The sequence below is a fragment of the Pimephales promelas genome, chromosome 12, assembly GCF_988280905.1.
Source record: "Pimephales promelas chromosome 12, fPimPro1.hap1.1, whole genome shotgun sequence".
NCBI lineage: Eukaryota > Metazoa > Chordata > Actinopteri > Cypriniformes > Leuciscidae > Pimephales > Pimephales promelas.
Genome location: NC_142780.1, coordinates 12,672,919 through 12,685,746, shown reverse-complemented (window position 1 = coordinate 12,685,746; position 12,828 = coordinate 12,672,919). Strand labels below are relative to the sequence as shown.

General features: G+C 37.3%; 1 protein-coding gene across 3 annotated transcripts in view; it reads left to right on the top strand.

The window, feature by feature from the left end:
• The window catches only part of trak1a (trafficking protein, kinesin binding 1a), a 52,062-nt gene that overhangs the window by 25,836 nt on the left and 13,398 nt on the right, over nt 1–12,828 (top strand). For all 3 annotated transcript variants that reach the window (XM_039694369.2, XM_039694373.2, XM_039694370.2), the window contains 9 exons: nt 402–518; nt 1,766–1,866; nt 1,995–2,103; nt 6,019–6,097; nt 6,334–6,464; nt 7,175–7,249; nt 7,458–7,595; nt 11,705–11,781; nt 12,015–12,248. In XM_039694369.2, the coding sequence (XP_039550303.2) occupies nt 402–518; nt 1,766–1,866; nt 1,995–2,103; nt 6,019–6,097; nt 6,334–6,464; nt 7,175–7,249; nt 7,458–7,595; nt 11,705–11,781; nt 12,015–12,248 (1,061 nt within the window). The remainder of the gene's footprint in view (nt 1–401; nt 519–1,765; nt 1,867–1,994; nt 2,104–6,018; nt 6,098–6,333; nt 6,465–7,174; nt 7,250–7,457; nt 7,596–11,704; nt 11,782–12,014; nt 12,249–12,828) is intronic.

Sequence of the window (12,828 nt, the reverse complement as noted above, 5' to 3'; positions counted from 1 at the left end):
TGGATTCGCCCATGTTGAATTTGCTTGGTTTAAAAGTGAGTTTTGTCTGAGCTGTGCTTCATACATCACTACACTATTGACAATGGACGTATTTTACCTGCAAAACTTTGCTTACATTTTGCTAATATGACTTGCACTTAGGAAAGTATTTAATAGTAATATTTAAAATATAATAATGGGGTGGTGATGGTAGTGGATAAGACACATGCCGGGTTCAAACCACTGTCACCAGTGACAGAGACACCAATGTGTCCCTGAGCAAGACACGCAACACGTGACACGTGACATATATAGCAATTGTAAGTTGCTTTGGATAAAAGCGTTAGCTAAATAATAATAAAAATAATAGTATAATGTGAATTAAACAGAAACTTATGCTATCACTCTATATGTCATTCCAGAAAGAGCGTGATTTGGAGTTGGCGGCACGTATTGGCCAGTCTCTGTTGAAAAAAAACAAAACCCTCAGTGAGAGGAATGCCTTCCTGGAGGAGCAGGTGGATCACATACGAGAAGAGGTAGACATTTTAAAAAGTACAGTAAATAAAGTACCTGTTTAGAATGTGTAGACAGTCTGTGTAGCTGGATGTTTGAGCTCCGGAAAATCAATAATGAGGTGGATATTAGAATAATTACTCTAAATGTTCTTTACACATACTGTAGGAACAGTTATATTTAGATTATGCCCTTTTATGCTGGCATGGTTCTTTGTGTTAAAGAACCATCTTCTTTAATGGTCCTGTATAACATAGATTTCACCTAAAAAAGACCTGTCCTAACCAGACACAATGCCATGTGGTAAAAGGTATCTTTTTCATTTTTCATGTTCGTCAGTGTGTTTTTTTTCCTAACTAGCCGCAACGACGATACGTGGAGAGTGACAGCGGACTATTTCTATCCCTGCGACTCTCGACTCTCTAACCATTCGGCCACGGCTGCAATCCTAATTCACCTCAGATCTTGAAAATAAATGAAAAGAAGTAAAAATGTTCAAACTGTGAACTCCATGTGAACAAACAAGTGTAACCCATGACAGAAATTGTGTCAGTTACTCAGTACCTATTTTTAATGTTAAAAGGGTATAATATTTATGAATTTGATTATGTGCTTACTAATTTGTTTGCGATTGCTTGTCGCTGGAATCTTATCGCATCGTGTCTGGATTGGACACACTGTTACTATGTGCAAATAACCTTTAAAGGCCTTTTTTTAAGGAGTAGTTCACATATATATGCCACATATAAAGCGTAAATTTGTTAGTAATGTGACGTACTGCTGATGTATACGCTACGCCGCTACGCTACTTCTGACGTCATACAAAGTTGCGCTTTCTACGCAAGTAGACTGACTATGGCCGTTTGACCGGAAGCTAGAATTTTACCTAATAACGTGTTAAATATTAATGTTTTTCTTACACAAACTCATCATTTTGCTTCAGAAGGCCTTTAACCCCCCCGGAGCTGTGTGGATTTCTTATATAATGGATGGATGCACATTTTTTGAGCTTCATTCTGATGGTTGCAATACACTTCCATTATAAAGCTTGGAAGCGTCAGGGTGTTTATTAATATAACTCTGATTGTATTCGTCTAAAAGATGGGGAAAAAAAGTCATATACACTTAGGATGGCTTGAGGGTGAACTACTCTTTTAATAGTGCAGCAAATTATTGATTTGATCTAAAACATCTTATATTGCAGAACAAAACAACAGACTATTTGAGTTTTGATTTGTTTGTTTGAGCGAGTTTGTATGTGTGCACGCAGGTGTCTCAGCTGCGTCATGATCTCTCAATGAAGGATGAACTCCTGCAATTCTACACAAGTGCTGCTGAGGAGAGTGATGGAGAGTCTGCTTCTACCACACCGTGAGTCCATAATATTAGACCACATATTAATTTGATACCTGTGCCAAATCTAGCTAAGTATATTATTTTCAGTCAGGATATTTCTGTGTACTGAAAGAGGCACATCAGTCTGTGTTTTTTCTTCGCAGTATTCGCAGAAATGACTCGTCTTTCACGCTCCCAGATTACCTCCCTCTGGATTCACTGCAGAGGAAACTCAAGGACCTGGAGGAAGAGAACCTCAGCCTGCGATCAGAGGTAAGAAAGTGACCTCAGTATTCACATTCTTCCACCGCTCATATCAGTGTTTTGCATTATATTATTCAAAACAGCCTCCAATCAAACTTGTCAGGGTTCTAGGCATACAGTATCAAATTTCCAAGTATCCAACTTCATTCTCAGATAAAGACATTTAAGTGTTATCTGTGTGCTTTAGTAAAATAAGAACTGCAATACCTTTATAATAAACTCTATAATAAGTTTACATTTTATAAGTTATGTTCAACGAAGTTTAGTTTTAAGTTATGTTAAAATAAGCGCTCACTTAGATATGTGAGAAAGGGAAAGGAAAAGTACATCTTTAATGTATATTTGAAAGGAAAATATTTCATGTTGTCTTGTCTTTCAGTTAAAGGGTTAGTTCACCCTAAAATGAAAATTCTGTCAGTAATCACTCACCCTCATGTTGTTCCAACCCTGAAAGGCTTTCGTTCCTCTTCAGAAAACAAATTAAGATATTTGTGATTAAGAGCTGGATTACTCCTCCAAAGGCTTCTTAAAGGAGAACTCCGGCGAACAATGAACCTTTGGTCTAATAAAACATCGGTACCTAGTCAACCGTTATCTGAGATTTGTTTTCATGATGATCGAATGTAAAGAGTTTTATCTCTAAAAACTGTTTAGCGTATAATGCTAGTAATGGGGGCATTTACTAAGTAAAATGAAATCGCTAGTTTATACCACTAAGAAGGCTCAAAATAGCCGCACACTAACGCAGTAACATAATGAGGCTCCATACATGCAAAACGAAGCATTGAGAACTTTGTAAGTGTACAGACCGTTACACTTTATGAAGACAGTTCACTTTGCGTATACAGACAGGAGCCATCTTAAAAAATAGTCTCGATAAGTCAAACCAAGAACGTCGTGCTGAGTGATCTGAACTGTATGAACGGTGTTCGGGGATCGACTTATCGAGACTATTTTTTAAGATGGCTCCTGTCTGTATACGCGAATTGAACTGTCTTCATAAAGTATCTTCTTATTAAACGGTCTGTACACTTACAAAGTTCTCAATGCGTCGTTTTGCATGTATGGAGCCTCATTATGTTACTGTGTTAGTGTGGGGCTATTTTGAGCCTTGTTACTAGTGGTATAAACTAGCGATTTTTTTTTTACTTGGTCAATGCCCCCATTACTAGCATTATACGCTAATGCCTAGTTCACACTACATGATTTTAAAATGTCGGGCTGAACTGTGCAGTTCACACTACATGACTTGCTCTCAGTGAAATCATGAGTGTTCAAGTTGTTTAGCTGTTCACACCACACAACACAACGTGATTGATCCACAACAGGAGGTAACTCACTACACGAGTTAACAACGCAATAGAGATACAACCACGATCGTATGATAAGAGCATATCATTTGTGACTCAATGAGAGCTGTTTCAGTACTATAATAGGTCTAAATCCTGAAAATAATCAAACAAATAACGAGTTGACAACAACACGATTCTATCTGGTCTAGAAACCATGTTTTGTAACGAAAAACCACGCAATAAAACGAACCAGAAATGACGCGAAACTGCAGAGAAGAACACAACACGCGAATATGGACGTCAGACAGAAACTAGTGCTGCACACTGTTTGCTCGACGATATGCTGCTCTGAGAAAAAAAAATGCAAAAAAGAAAAAGTAAGATTTACCTGGTGTCCTCAACCCATGCGTTGCTATGATTGGCTGTACTCATGACATCACTGAGATTGAGTCGCGCGACTGCGCGAGATATCTAGCATGCTAGATATTTTTCTGAGCTCGGTGACCTGTCTGCGAGCTGTCTGCGAGCTGTCTTTGATGCGTTGTTGGCTCTTTCACACTAACTGATTGGCGAGCGTTAATCGTCCGCTAATCGCCCGCGATTTGCACGCGATAACACCCTGACTTGTCGGCGACTCAACGATTTGCAAATCGGGCTTAAATCGGGCTTAAAATCACGTAGTGTGAACTAGGCTTAAACAGTTTTTAGAGATAAAACTCTTTACATTCGATTATCATGAAAACAAATCTCAGAGAACGATTGACTGGGTACCAATGTTTTATTAGACCAAAGGTTCATTGTTCGCCGGAGTTCTCCTTTAAGGGATCAAAACTGGCTGGCCCAAAAGTTATGAAAGACATCGTTAAAATAGTCCAAGTGACTACAGTGGCTCAATCTTAAGATTATCAACCGACGAGAATACTTTTTGTGTGCAAAAAAATAAAGAAAGAATAATGACTATATTAAACTATCCATTTCCCTCTCTGTTGGCCTTGAGATTTCACGTAGTGAAACTGCGCAAAGCTTCTAGGTTGTACGTTAGATTGAGCCACTGTAGTCACTCAGACTATTTTAATAATGTCTTTAACTTTTGGGCTGGCCAGTTTCGATCCCTTAAGAAGCCTATGGAGGAGTGATCCAGCTCTCAGATTCAATCCAAAAATATTTTAATTATTTGGAACAACATGAGGGTGAGTCATTACTGACAGAATTTTCATTTTAGGTTGAACTAACCCTTTAATGTGTGGTCATAATAATTATATTAAAAACAGCTTTATAGAATTATGAAGTAAATTCATACGAAAATTTACCAGATCTTCAGACTTATTGTTTAGCTTTAACAGTTTTTAAGGCTAGGCGGTATGATAATATAAAGTATATAGTGCTGACATTGTAAAAAGCGATATAAAAACAAAGACATTTTTGCTATTTCGTGTATATCACAGTATGTAAGTGTCCACTCAGCTCAAGACTGTTTAAAGTTACTGACACGTTAGAATGATAAAGAAATGACTGACACACCCGAAGAGCATGCAATCCCAAATTGAGTTCTCTTTTGCGACTTCTACAGTCAAATACACACACAAAAAAAAAAAAATGTCAAAATGTGTGAAAATGATTTTTCTAACCATTCTTTCACACTTTAAGCCTAATGAATCTTGACATTGTCATCCTGGAATATGGCCATGATTTGTCTTCCTACACACTCCATCAATTAGGGTTAGAAGAACTGTTGCCAAACGCATTACATGCTAGAAACATAATGATAATGCAATGCAATAATGATCCAATCATAGGCTCTTAATCATTTGCCTATATTTAAATCCAAACATCGACTTTTTTGGGGCCGGACAGTGTATATTAAAAAAAAAAAATTATTGTATATATGAAGAGTTCGGATGCAAAAGCCTCTAAATGCCATTTGAAATTTTCTTCTTTAATGATGATTTTTATCAAACTTGTATATTTAAGTTCAGTAATTTCACTTAAATAACAATTAATAGGTAATTAGCATTGCCATTTAAGTGAAATCACTGAACTTAAATATACAAGCTTGATAAAAATTATCATTCTAGATTAAAATTTCAAATGGCACTTAGAGGCTTTTGCATCTGAACTCTTCATATATATATATATATATATATATATATGCAGTACTACATAATAATATGCAGTATGTCATTAACTTGAAATAAAATTTTGGTCGTACCACCTTTTATCACCCACCTTGTAGCTCTTTCTCACTGTAACTGTAACTGTACAGTGTATCTGCAATGATGTGTGTCGGGCATCTGACCAGCAGACAGGTGGAATTTCTATGACTATGAATGACTATGAAATCTACATCCACATCCACACAAGACCTATTCACACCCAAACATTTTAGAAAGTGAACCCAAATCTAAAGACATTACTGTATAACAATTCTCAGTGTATATGATCCCCATTAAACTGGGCCATGACATGAAAACAAAAAGCTTGTGTAAACTCCATAGCTTAGATTGTTTTGCTCTACAATATGGGCACTTAAGACCTGTTCCTCTGACAAGTACCCTAAAACAAAAGAGCAGCCATGTAAAATGATACCTCCATTGTTTATTCAGATGGTTCTTTATTGTGTGTTTGTTTATAGGCAAATCACTTGGAGACAGAGACCATCTCGTATGAAGAAAAAGAACAACAGCTTGTAAATGATTGTGTTAAAGAGCTCAGTGAGTCGATCCATCTGTTACACCATTAAAGATCACATTTCCTACCAGTGTAAACTGACATTACAACCCATCCTGTACTAGTTAAATTCATGCATGCTTCATTACCTTATTGTTCCACACTTGTAGTATAATAGTACGGTTTTTAAAGTCATGAACTGCAGATACCATGGGGTTTGCCTACTAGGTGTATTTGAATGTGACATCTTACACATGAAAGTGTATCTCTTCACCCTTAGGAGATGCTAACATACAGCTATCCAGCATTTCGGAAGAGCTGGCTAAGAAAACAGAGGATGCCTCTCGCCAGCAAGAGGAAATCACACACCTCCTCTCTCAGATCGTGGACCTGCAGAAAAAGGCCAAATCGGTGAGTTCTCCTCACTATAGCCAGTAGACATGATTAATACATGGTTCCCTGGAATACTTGTTTCTGATTGGTCAGTTACGGCATCCTGCATTTTAATAACTGACTAATAACCTTTTCATTGCCATTAAAGGGACATGACTAAAGGGACATGACATGACATGGAGCTTTTTTTTTTTTTTTACTTTCTGATTAGTGTAATTCTCTGCACCAACAGCATCGTGGATAATGTAGTTTTTCACGTGAAATTTCAATGTTAAACAAAATTATTTTAAAAATGAGCTGAATTAATACAGGCTTACGGCTTCAGCAAAAGAAAATACCAAAGACTAACAACCTTTTACATCCTGAACCTAATTGTTGCACTCTATAGAGATTCATAGCAAAATATTATTTTTTTGTTCCCATTTGCTTCAAATACAAAAGAAATCAAAAAAAAAAAAAAACACCATTGTGGTTTCACATTTTCTAAATTGTTCTGAAAGAGGAAAAATATATAAAGAGATTAATATTCTTTTAACATTATTTTATATAATGATAATTTATTATTGATTTATTTATTTTTATTAACTGGACAAGCAATGTAAAAGTGGTAAAGAAATGTAATCTTGTTTTCTATTAAAAAAAATTCTAATTGTAACTCATTTCATTTAGCTTGTACTGTCAGTGATAAGCTGCACACTTATTCATGTGAAATTTGTGTTATTTTTCAGTATGCAGTAGAAAATGAAGAGCTCACACAGCATCTGGGAGCTGCTAAAGACGCCCAAAGAGCACTAACAGCAGAGGTAACATGCATACACACAATGTGTACCAATGTAACACGTCTCTTCCAGCGTATTCACAAACTGTAATTCAACTAAAACAGTACCATTTTACAATAAATATAAAAAAATACTTGTGAATTGAATCCATGATATATGACTGATTTTACCTGTTTTTACCTGCCACAGTATAAGTCTCTTTATCTCAGTCTTTATCTCTTTATCTCTCTAGTTGAGAGAGCTGGAGGATAAGTATGCAGAGTGTATGGAGATGCTTCATGAAGCTCAGGAGGAACTGAAGAACTTCAGAAATAAAACGCTGCCTCTCAGTACACCGCGGCGATTCCACTCACTCGGCCTCTTCCCCATGGTGAGAAACGAAAAACAAGAAAAAAGATCGTTGTTATTTTATTAAAATTTGTTTTCTTTTGCATCACGATTTTTCGAAACATATCAATACTGAAATACCTGAAATGCTTCCAATACTCATTTCCCGCAGAATAGATACACAATACCAGCTGCACTTTCGCGCTCTCCCATCTCTGATCTGACAGCGAGTTGACACACAAACACGCCTCCCCTCACGCACTCGTTGGTGTTACAGGGCTTGATTTTAGGCTTCCACGTATTGTGCATAATTTTCCCGCTGATTTTGTACTCACACCCAAGTTTACTCATTTAAAGTTGCTCCGAGTGGTTTTGCACTATATATTTCCCTTAAACACTCAAATAGCCAGCAGCCGTATCACCCTGTAGTAGCCCAAAACTGGTTGCCCACTAGAGCTAAGCAGGAAGAGGTTTTAGTAAGTCCAGCAGGGGGCGCTCACTCTGTGGTCTGTGTGGGTCCTAATGCCCCAGTATAGTGACTGGGACACTATAGTATCAAAGATCACGGTCCTTCGGATGAGACGTTAAACCGAGGTCCAGACTCTCAATGGTCATTAAAAATCCTCCTTTGGAAAAAGAGTAGGGGTGTAAAAATTGCCCATTTGCCTCTGTCCATCATGGCTTCCTAATCATCCTCATATACTGATTGACTTCATCACTCTGTCTCCTCTCCACCAGTAAGCTGGTGTATGGTGGGCGTTCTGGCACATCATCCAGGTGGATGCTGCAAATTGGTGGTGGTTGAGTACCTAGAAAAGCTTTATATAAATGAATGAATTATTATTATTAAATACACACAAAATAAAATGTCAAAATGCTGGTCTTGGCGAGTATTCACATAAACACAGTCAGATGTGTTTTAAGTGAACGTATACAGTTGCGAAAGACCCATGTGTAACAGAATAAGGGCCTGTTCACATATCTCATCTTTTGCGCGCTCAAGTTCGTTATTTCAAATGTAGGCGCTCATAAGCGACGCGCTCGTTTTTTCCAAGCGTGTTTGCGCCGCATCGAGATAAAAACATCTCAACTTTTCAGAATGCCGCAAGCGCACCATAAGCGCACAATAGGTCACGTGACAAGAACCAACCGGAGCGCAACCACCCTAGCGCTTTGGAAAAAGGAGAATGCGGCACGCCCAGCGTTTTCTACTCAATTTTAGGGCCGTTACATAGTCAACGCATCGGTACGCATACGCGTCCGCATGGCTATGCATCGCTACGCTTTGCCCGCCATTATGCGTCGATGCGTAGCCAAATGTGTCGTTTTTGATACGCGACGCACTGATGCACGCAATACTATGCGTTATCGGTGGGGGCGACATTGCAAGAATTGTACATTAATTCAAATATATCATGTTAACAGAAGAAGAAGGTTTGAATACAATGGCGTGCGAGGAGGAATAATTACACGAGCTTATCCCGGCATTTAATATCATCCGCATTTATACGACAGTTCATCACAATTAGTACACTCAAATAAAATTGCGTTGGAAAATGCCTGTAGAGAGGTTGCAATCGCGATGGGAAAGACAGAATCAGGTGAAAACGGACTGGAAAAGTGCCCGTGACAAATTTACCAGCCTGGTTATATGAATTAATGATTTATGGATATGAATTAATGAATTAAAATACCAAATTAGTTCAAATGTGTAATGGTTTTTACATAATTTAAATAATACCAAATAATAAAAAATGTGTAATGGTTTTCACATAATACCAAATAAGTTAAAATGTGTAAAGTGTTAAATAATAATAAAAAACTCATGCTTCAAATCGAACTTTTATCAATTTATTTGTCAGTGCTACCCAATCGTAGCACACTGTATTGGTGGGGAAACACGCCAGCATCTGATAAAAAGTAATCAGCCAGCTGCTCCCTGACAAGTGCCGCTCTCCGGGAGGGTCTGCTGCTGCCGACCGAAAACCGTTGTCCGTCGACCATGTTCTGGTCCCCCACAACGTGCTGCCTCCACTCCACTCTCCAGGCTGGACCTCTCCGGTGTCAGGCGTCGCATCCACAAAGGTGGCGGGCATGTATCTGGCACGTTCAGTGGATGCCAGAAAGTTGTGGAGAGCCACGCACGCCTTCACAAGCTTCACCGCTTTTTCAGGTTTGCAGTGAAAAATCTACTACCCTCTGTTGCGTGACCGGTGCATTTTACGCATCGCCCGTGACGCTTGCGTCTGCTTTAACACTATGAAAGGGAGCGCGTCACTCGCGTTGCTTTCTCGCGTAGCTCGCGTTGACTATGTAACGGCCCTTAGGCACTATATGTGAATCCGGCCTAATGAATCCGTGCGTCAGGTCTTAAAGTGACAGCAGCCTAATATACTGCTCATCACATATATTTTTGTGTCAACGTTAACTGATGCAATTAATTCAAAATCCTTAATGCGTTAAAATAATTTAACGCAAGCGTGTGAAATTTGCATCATTAACATAATTTATAAGATGACCTTAGATGTCAGGAGTTTATCACACTTAGCATCTGCAATGGCTCAAGCACCTGTAACTCTGATAGGTGGACATTTCTAACTTTAACCCCCGAGCTCTGTCATATTCTGTGATTATTTCCTCACCCATCACACTGTGTGAAATACAGACTGAATGGAACATCAAAACATCCCACCGCTGCATGGCCAGATGACAAGTAAACTCCGTTTCTCAGCTGGATAAGGCAAACCAGCGTCTCGCTAGTAAAGTTTTGATGGATGAGGATTGTAATTAAGGTAAAGATGATTGTGTTGACGTACAGGACTTGTACAGTAAGCACGTGTGAGTCCGTTATATTGATGTGTAAACAAACCGTGTATGTGTGCTCTCGACGCACCGATCAAACATTGTATTTAGGCACAGACACATTTCAATACATTAACTTTGTTTCCACATACATTCAGGATCATGTTTTGATTTGTCATGTGTATGTTGCTCTGTTTAGTCAGTCTTAATCGATCAGTGTAATGTAATAGGTATATCCAGACCATTTATATCATGGCAGTTGTCTAAGGTTTGCAGCTGGTTTGGAATTGGATCTTGACTTGTCTAAACTAATAGAGGCTATTGGCCGTTGCACTGTGCACAAACTATAGACTATGAACTATGCAAAGTTTTTATCAGTAAGGTGTTTTTTTTTTTTTTAATGGGTGATTTGGTGTGCGTAAATTTGTAAATGATGTGTAATCCTTATATAACTTTGTTATTTGGTGGAGGTCCAAGTGTCCCTTTTTAAAAAGTCAAGTCACCTTTATTAATATAGCACTTTTTACAATACATATTGTATCAAAGCAGCTTCACAGTGATAACATGAAAATAATACAACACAATTTGTTTCTAAAGAAAGACCTAAATATATCTTGAAAAGCTTGTAGAAAATCATTTTGTGAGAATCAACTGGTTTACTTTAATGTATACTTTACTTTTATTTACAAGATAAATGGTTTATGCTTAATTTCGCGAAAAGTGTGCGATTAGTCACGATTAATCATAAATTAAGCATATTAGGGCTGTGAAGCGATTAATCGCTATTATTTTGCATATATAAATACACACACATGCATGCATGCATATATTTAAGAAATATTTGCATGTATATACTTTATATATATTTATACAAAATTAATATTATACATAAATATAAATATTTGATATATTAATAACACATTTTTCTTAAATATATACATGCATGTGTGTATTTATATATACAAAATAATTATACACACTACACACTCATATATTATGTAAACACAACTTTTATTTTGGATGCAATTAATCATGATTAAAATGTGCCTAAAGTGCCACAGCCCAAAAGCACACATATATATATATATATATATACACATAAAAATTACTATTACACATGGAGATGAGGTCATGATACATCTCTGAAGCATATTACTTTTAAATGTATTGTTGTACAGCATACTGTTCCACATAGTACATGAAATAGTGGTCAGTATACAGTGTGTCTTACAGAGTAACCAGGACACTAGTATCCGACTAGAAATAGGTGAACAATCTAAAAAATAAATGCCCAATGATGCATACACACTATTCCCCTGGCTAACGCTGTGTTTGTGCTGTGTGTAACAGGACTCTTTAGCTGCTGAAATTGAAGGCACCATGAGGAAAGAGATTGAGATGTCTGATCCAGACGTAGAGGAACAAAGGTATGTTTGTGTGTCATTTCCTATGTCTCATAATAAATGATGGATTTGCATGCAGTCAAATTTAGATGAATATAAAATATATATTTGTATATTTCTAACACAGATCATTGTACTGTATGTTTAAAATGTTTCGCTTAATTTGTAGTTTCAAATCCTCCAAGGGTGACATTGTAATCCGTCTAATCTGCTTAAATGGGGAAAAAGTGATTGTCTTCACTATTTTGTTTTTTCAGGTTGCACCCTAAACGTGTCTTCGAGACGGTGCGTAACATCAACCAGACGGTTCGGCAACGCTCCATGGGCCCTTCCCCTATGAACATCCCAGGGTCCAATCAGACGTCCTCTATGAACTCCAGGCGTTCTAGTTGTCTGAGCACGCCCCGATCGAGCATGTACGGAGGGGACGGGGTTGAAATGGACAACCGCACTAACAGTATGCTTCTGGAAACCCATTCACCTCAAGATGGGTAAGAGCATCAAACACGATTTACCACCAAACGTTATTGAAGCATAATAGAAATGTGTTGTGCGTGTTTACTTCTGTCCCCATATGTGTGCGAAATCTGGCAAAATCTATTTGCGGACATTCAGAGACATCTTTATATGTAGTATATGTGTGTGTATATATATATATATATATATATATATATATATATATATATATATATATATATACAGTATATATATATACGCACACACACTATAGTTTTTAATGTTTTTTCTTAAAAAGAAGTGTATTATGCTCTTCAATTATTTATTTATCATTTATTTGATCAAAAATATAGCAAAAGCAGAAATATTGAGAAATATTACAAATGTTAGAACAGCATTTAATGTCCTAAAGTCCTTTTTAATTTTATCAATTTACTGCATCCTTGATAAATAAAAATATTAACTTCCTGAAAAAAACGTACTGACCCCAAACATTTGACCTTTTGTTGAGTTTATACAAAACCGGTAGAACGTTTGAAATAGATTTAATAATTGATATTTGAGCACCAGATCAGCAGATTAGCTTGATTTCTGAAGGATCATTTGACACTAAAG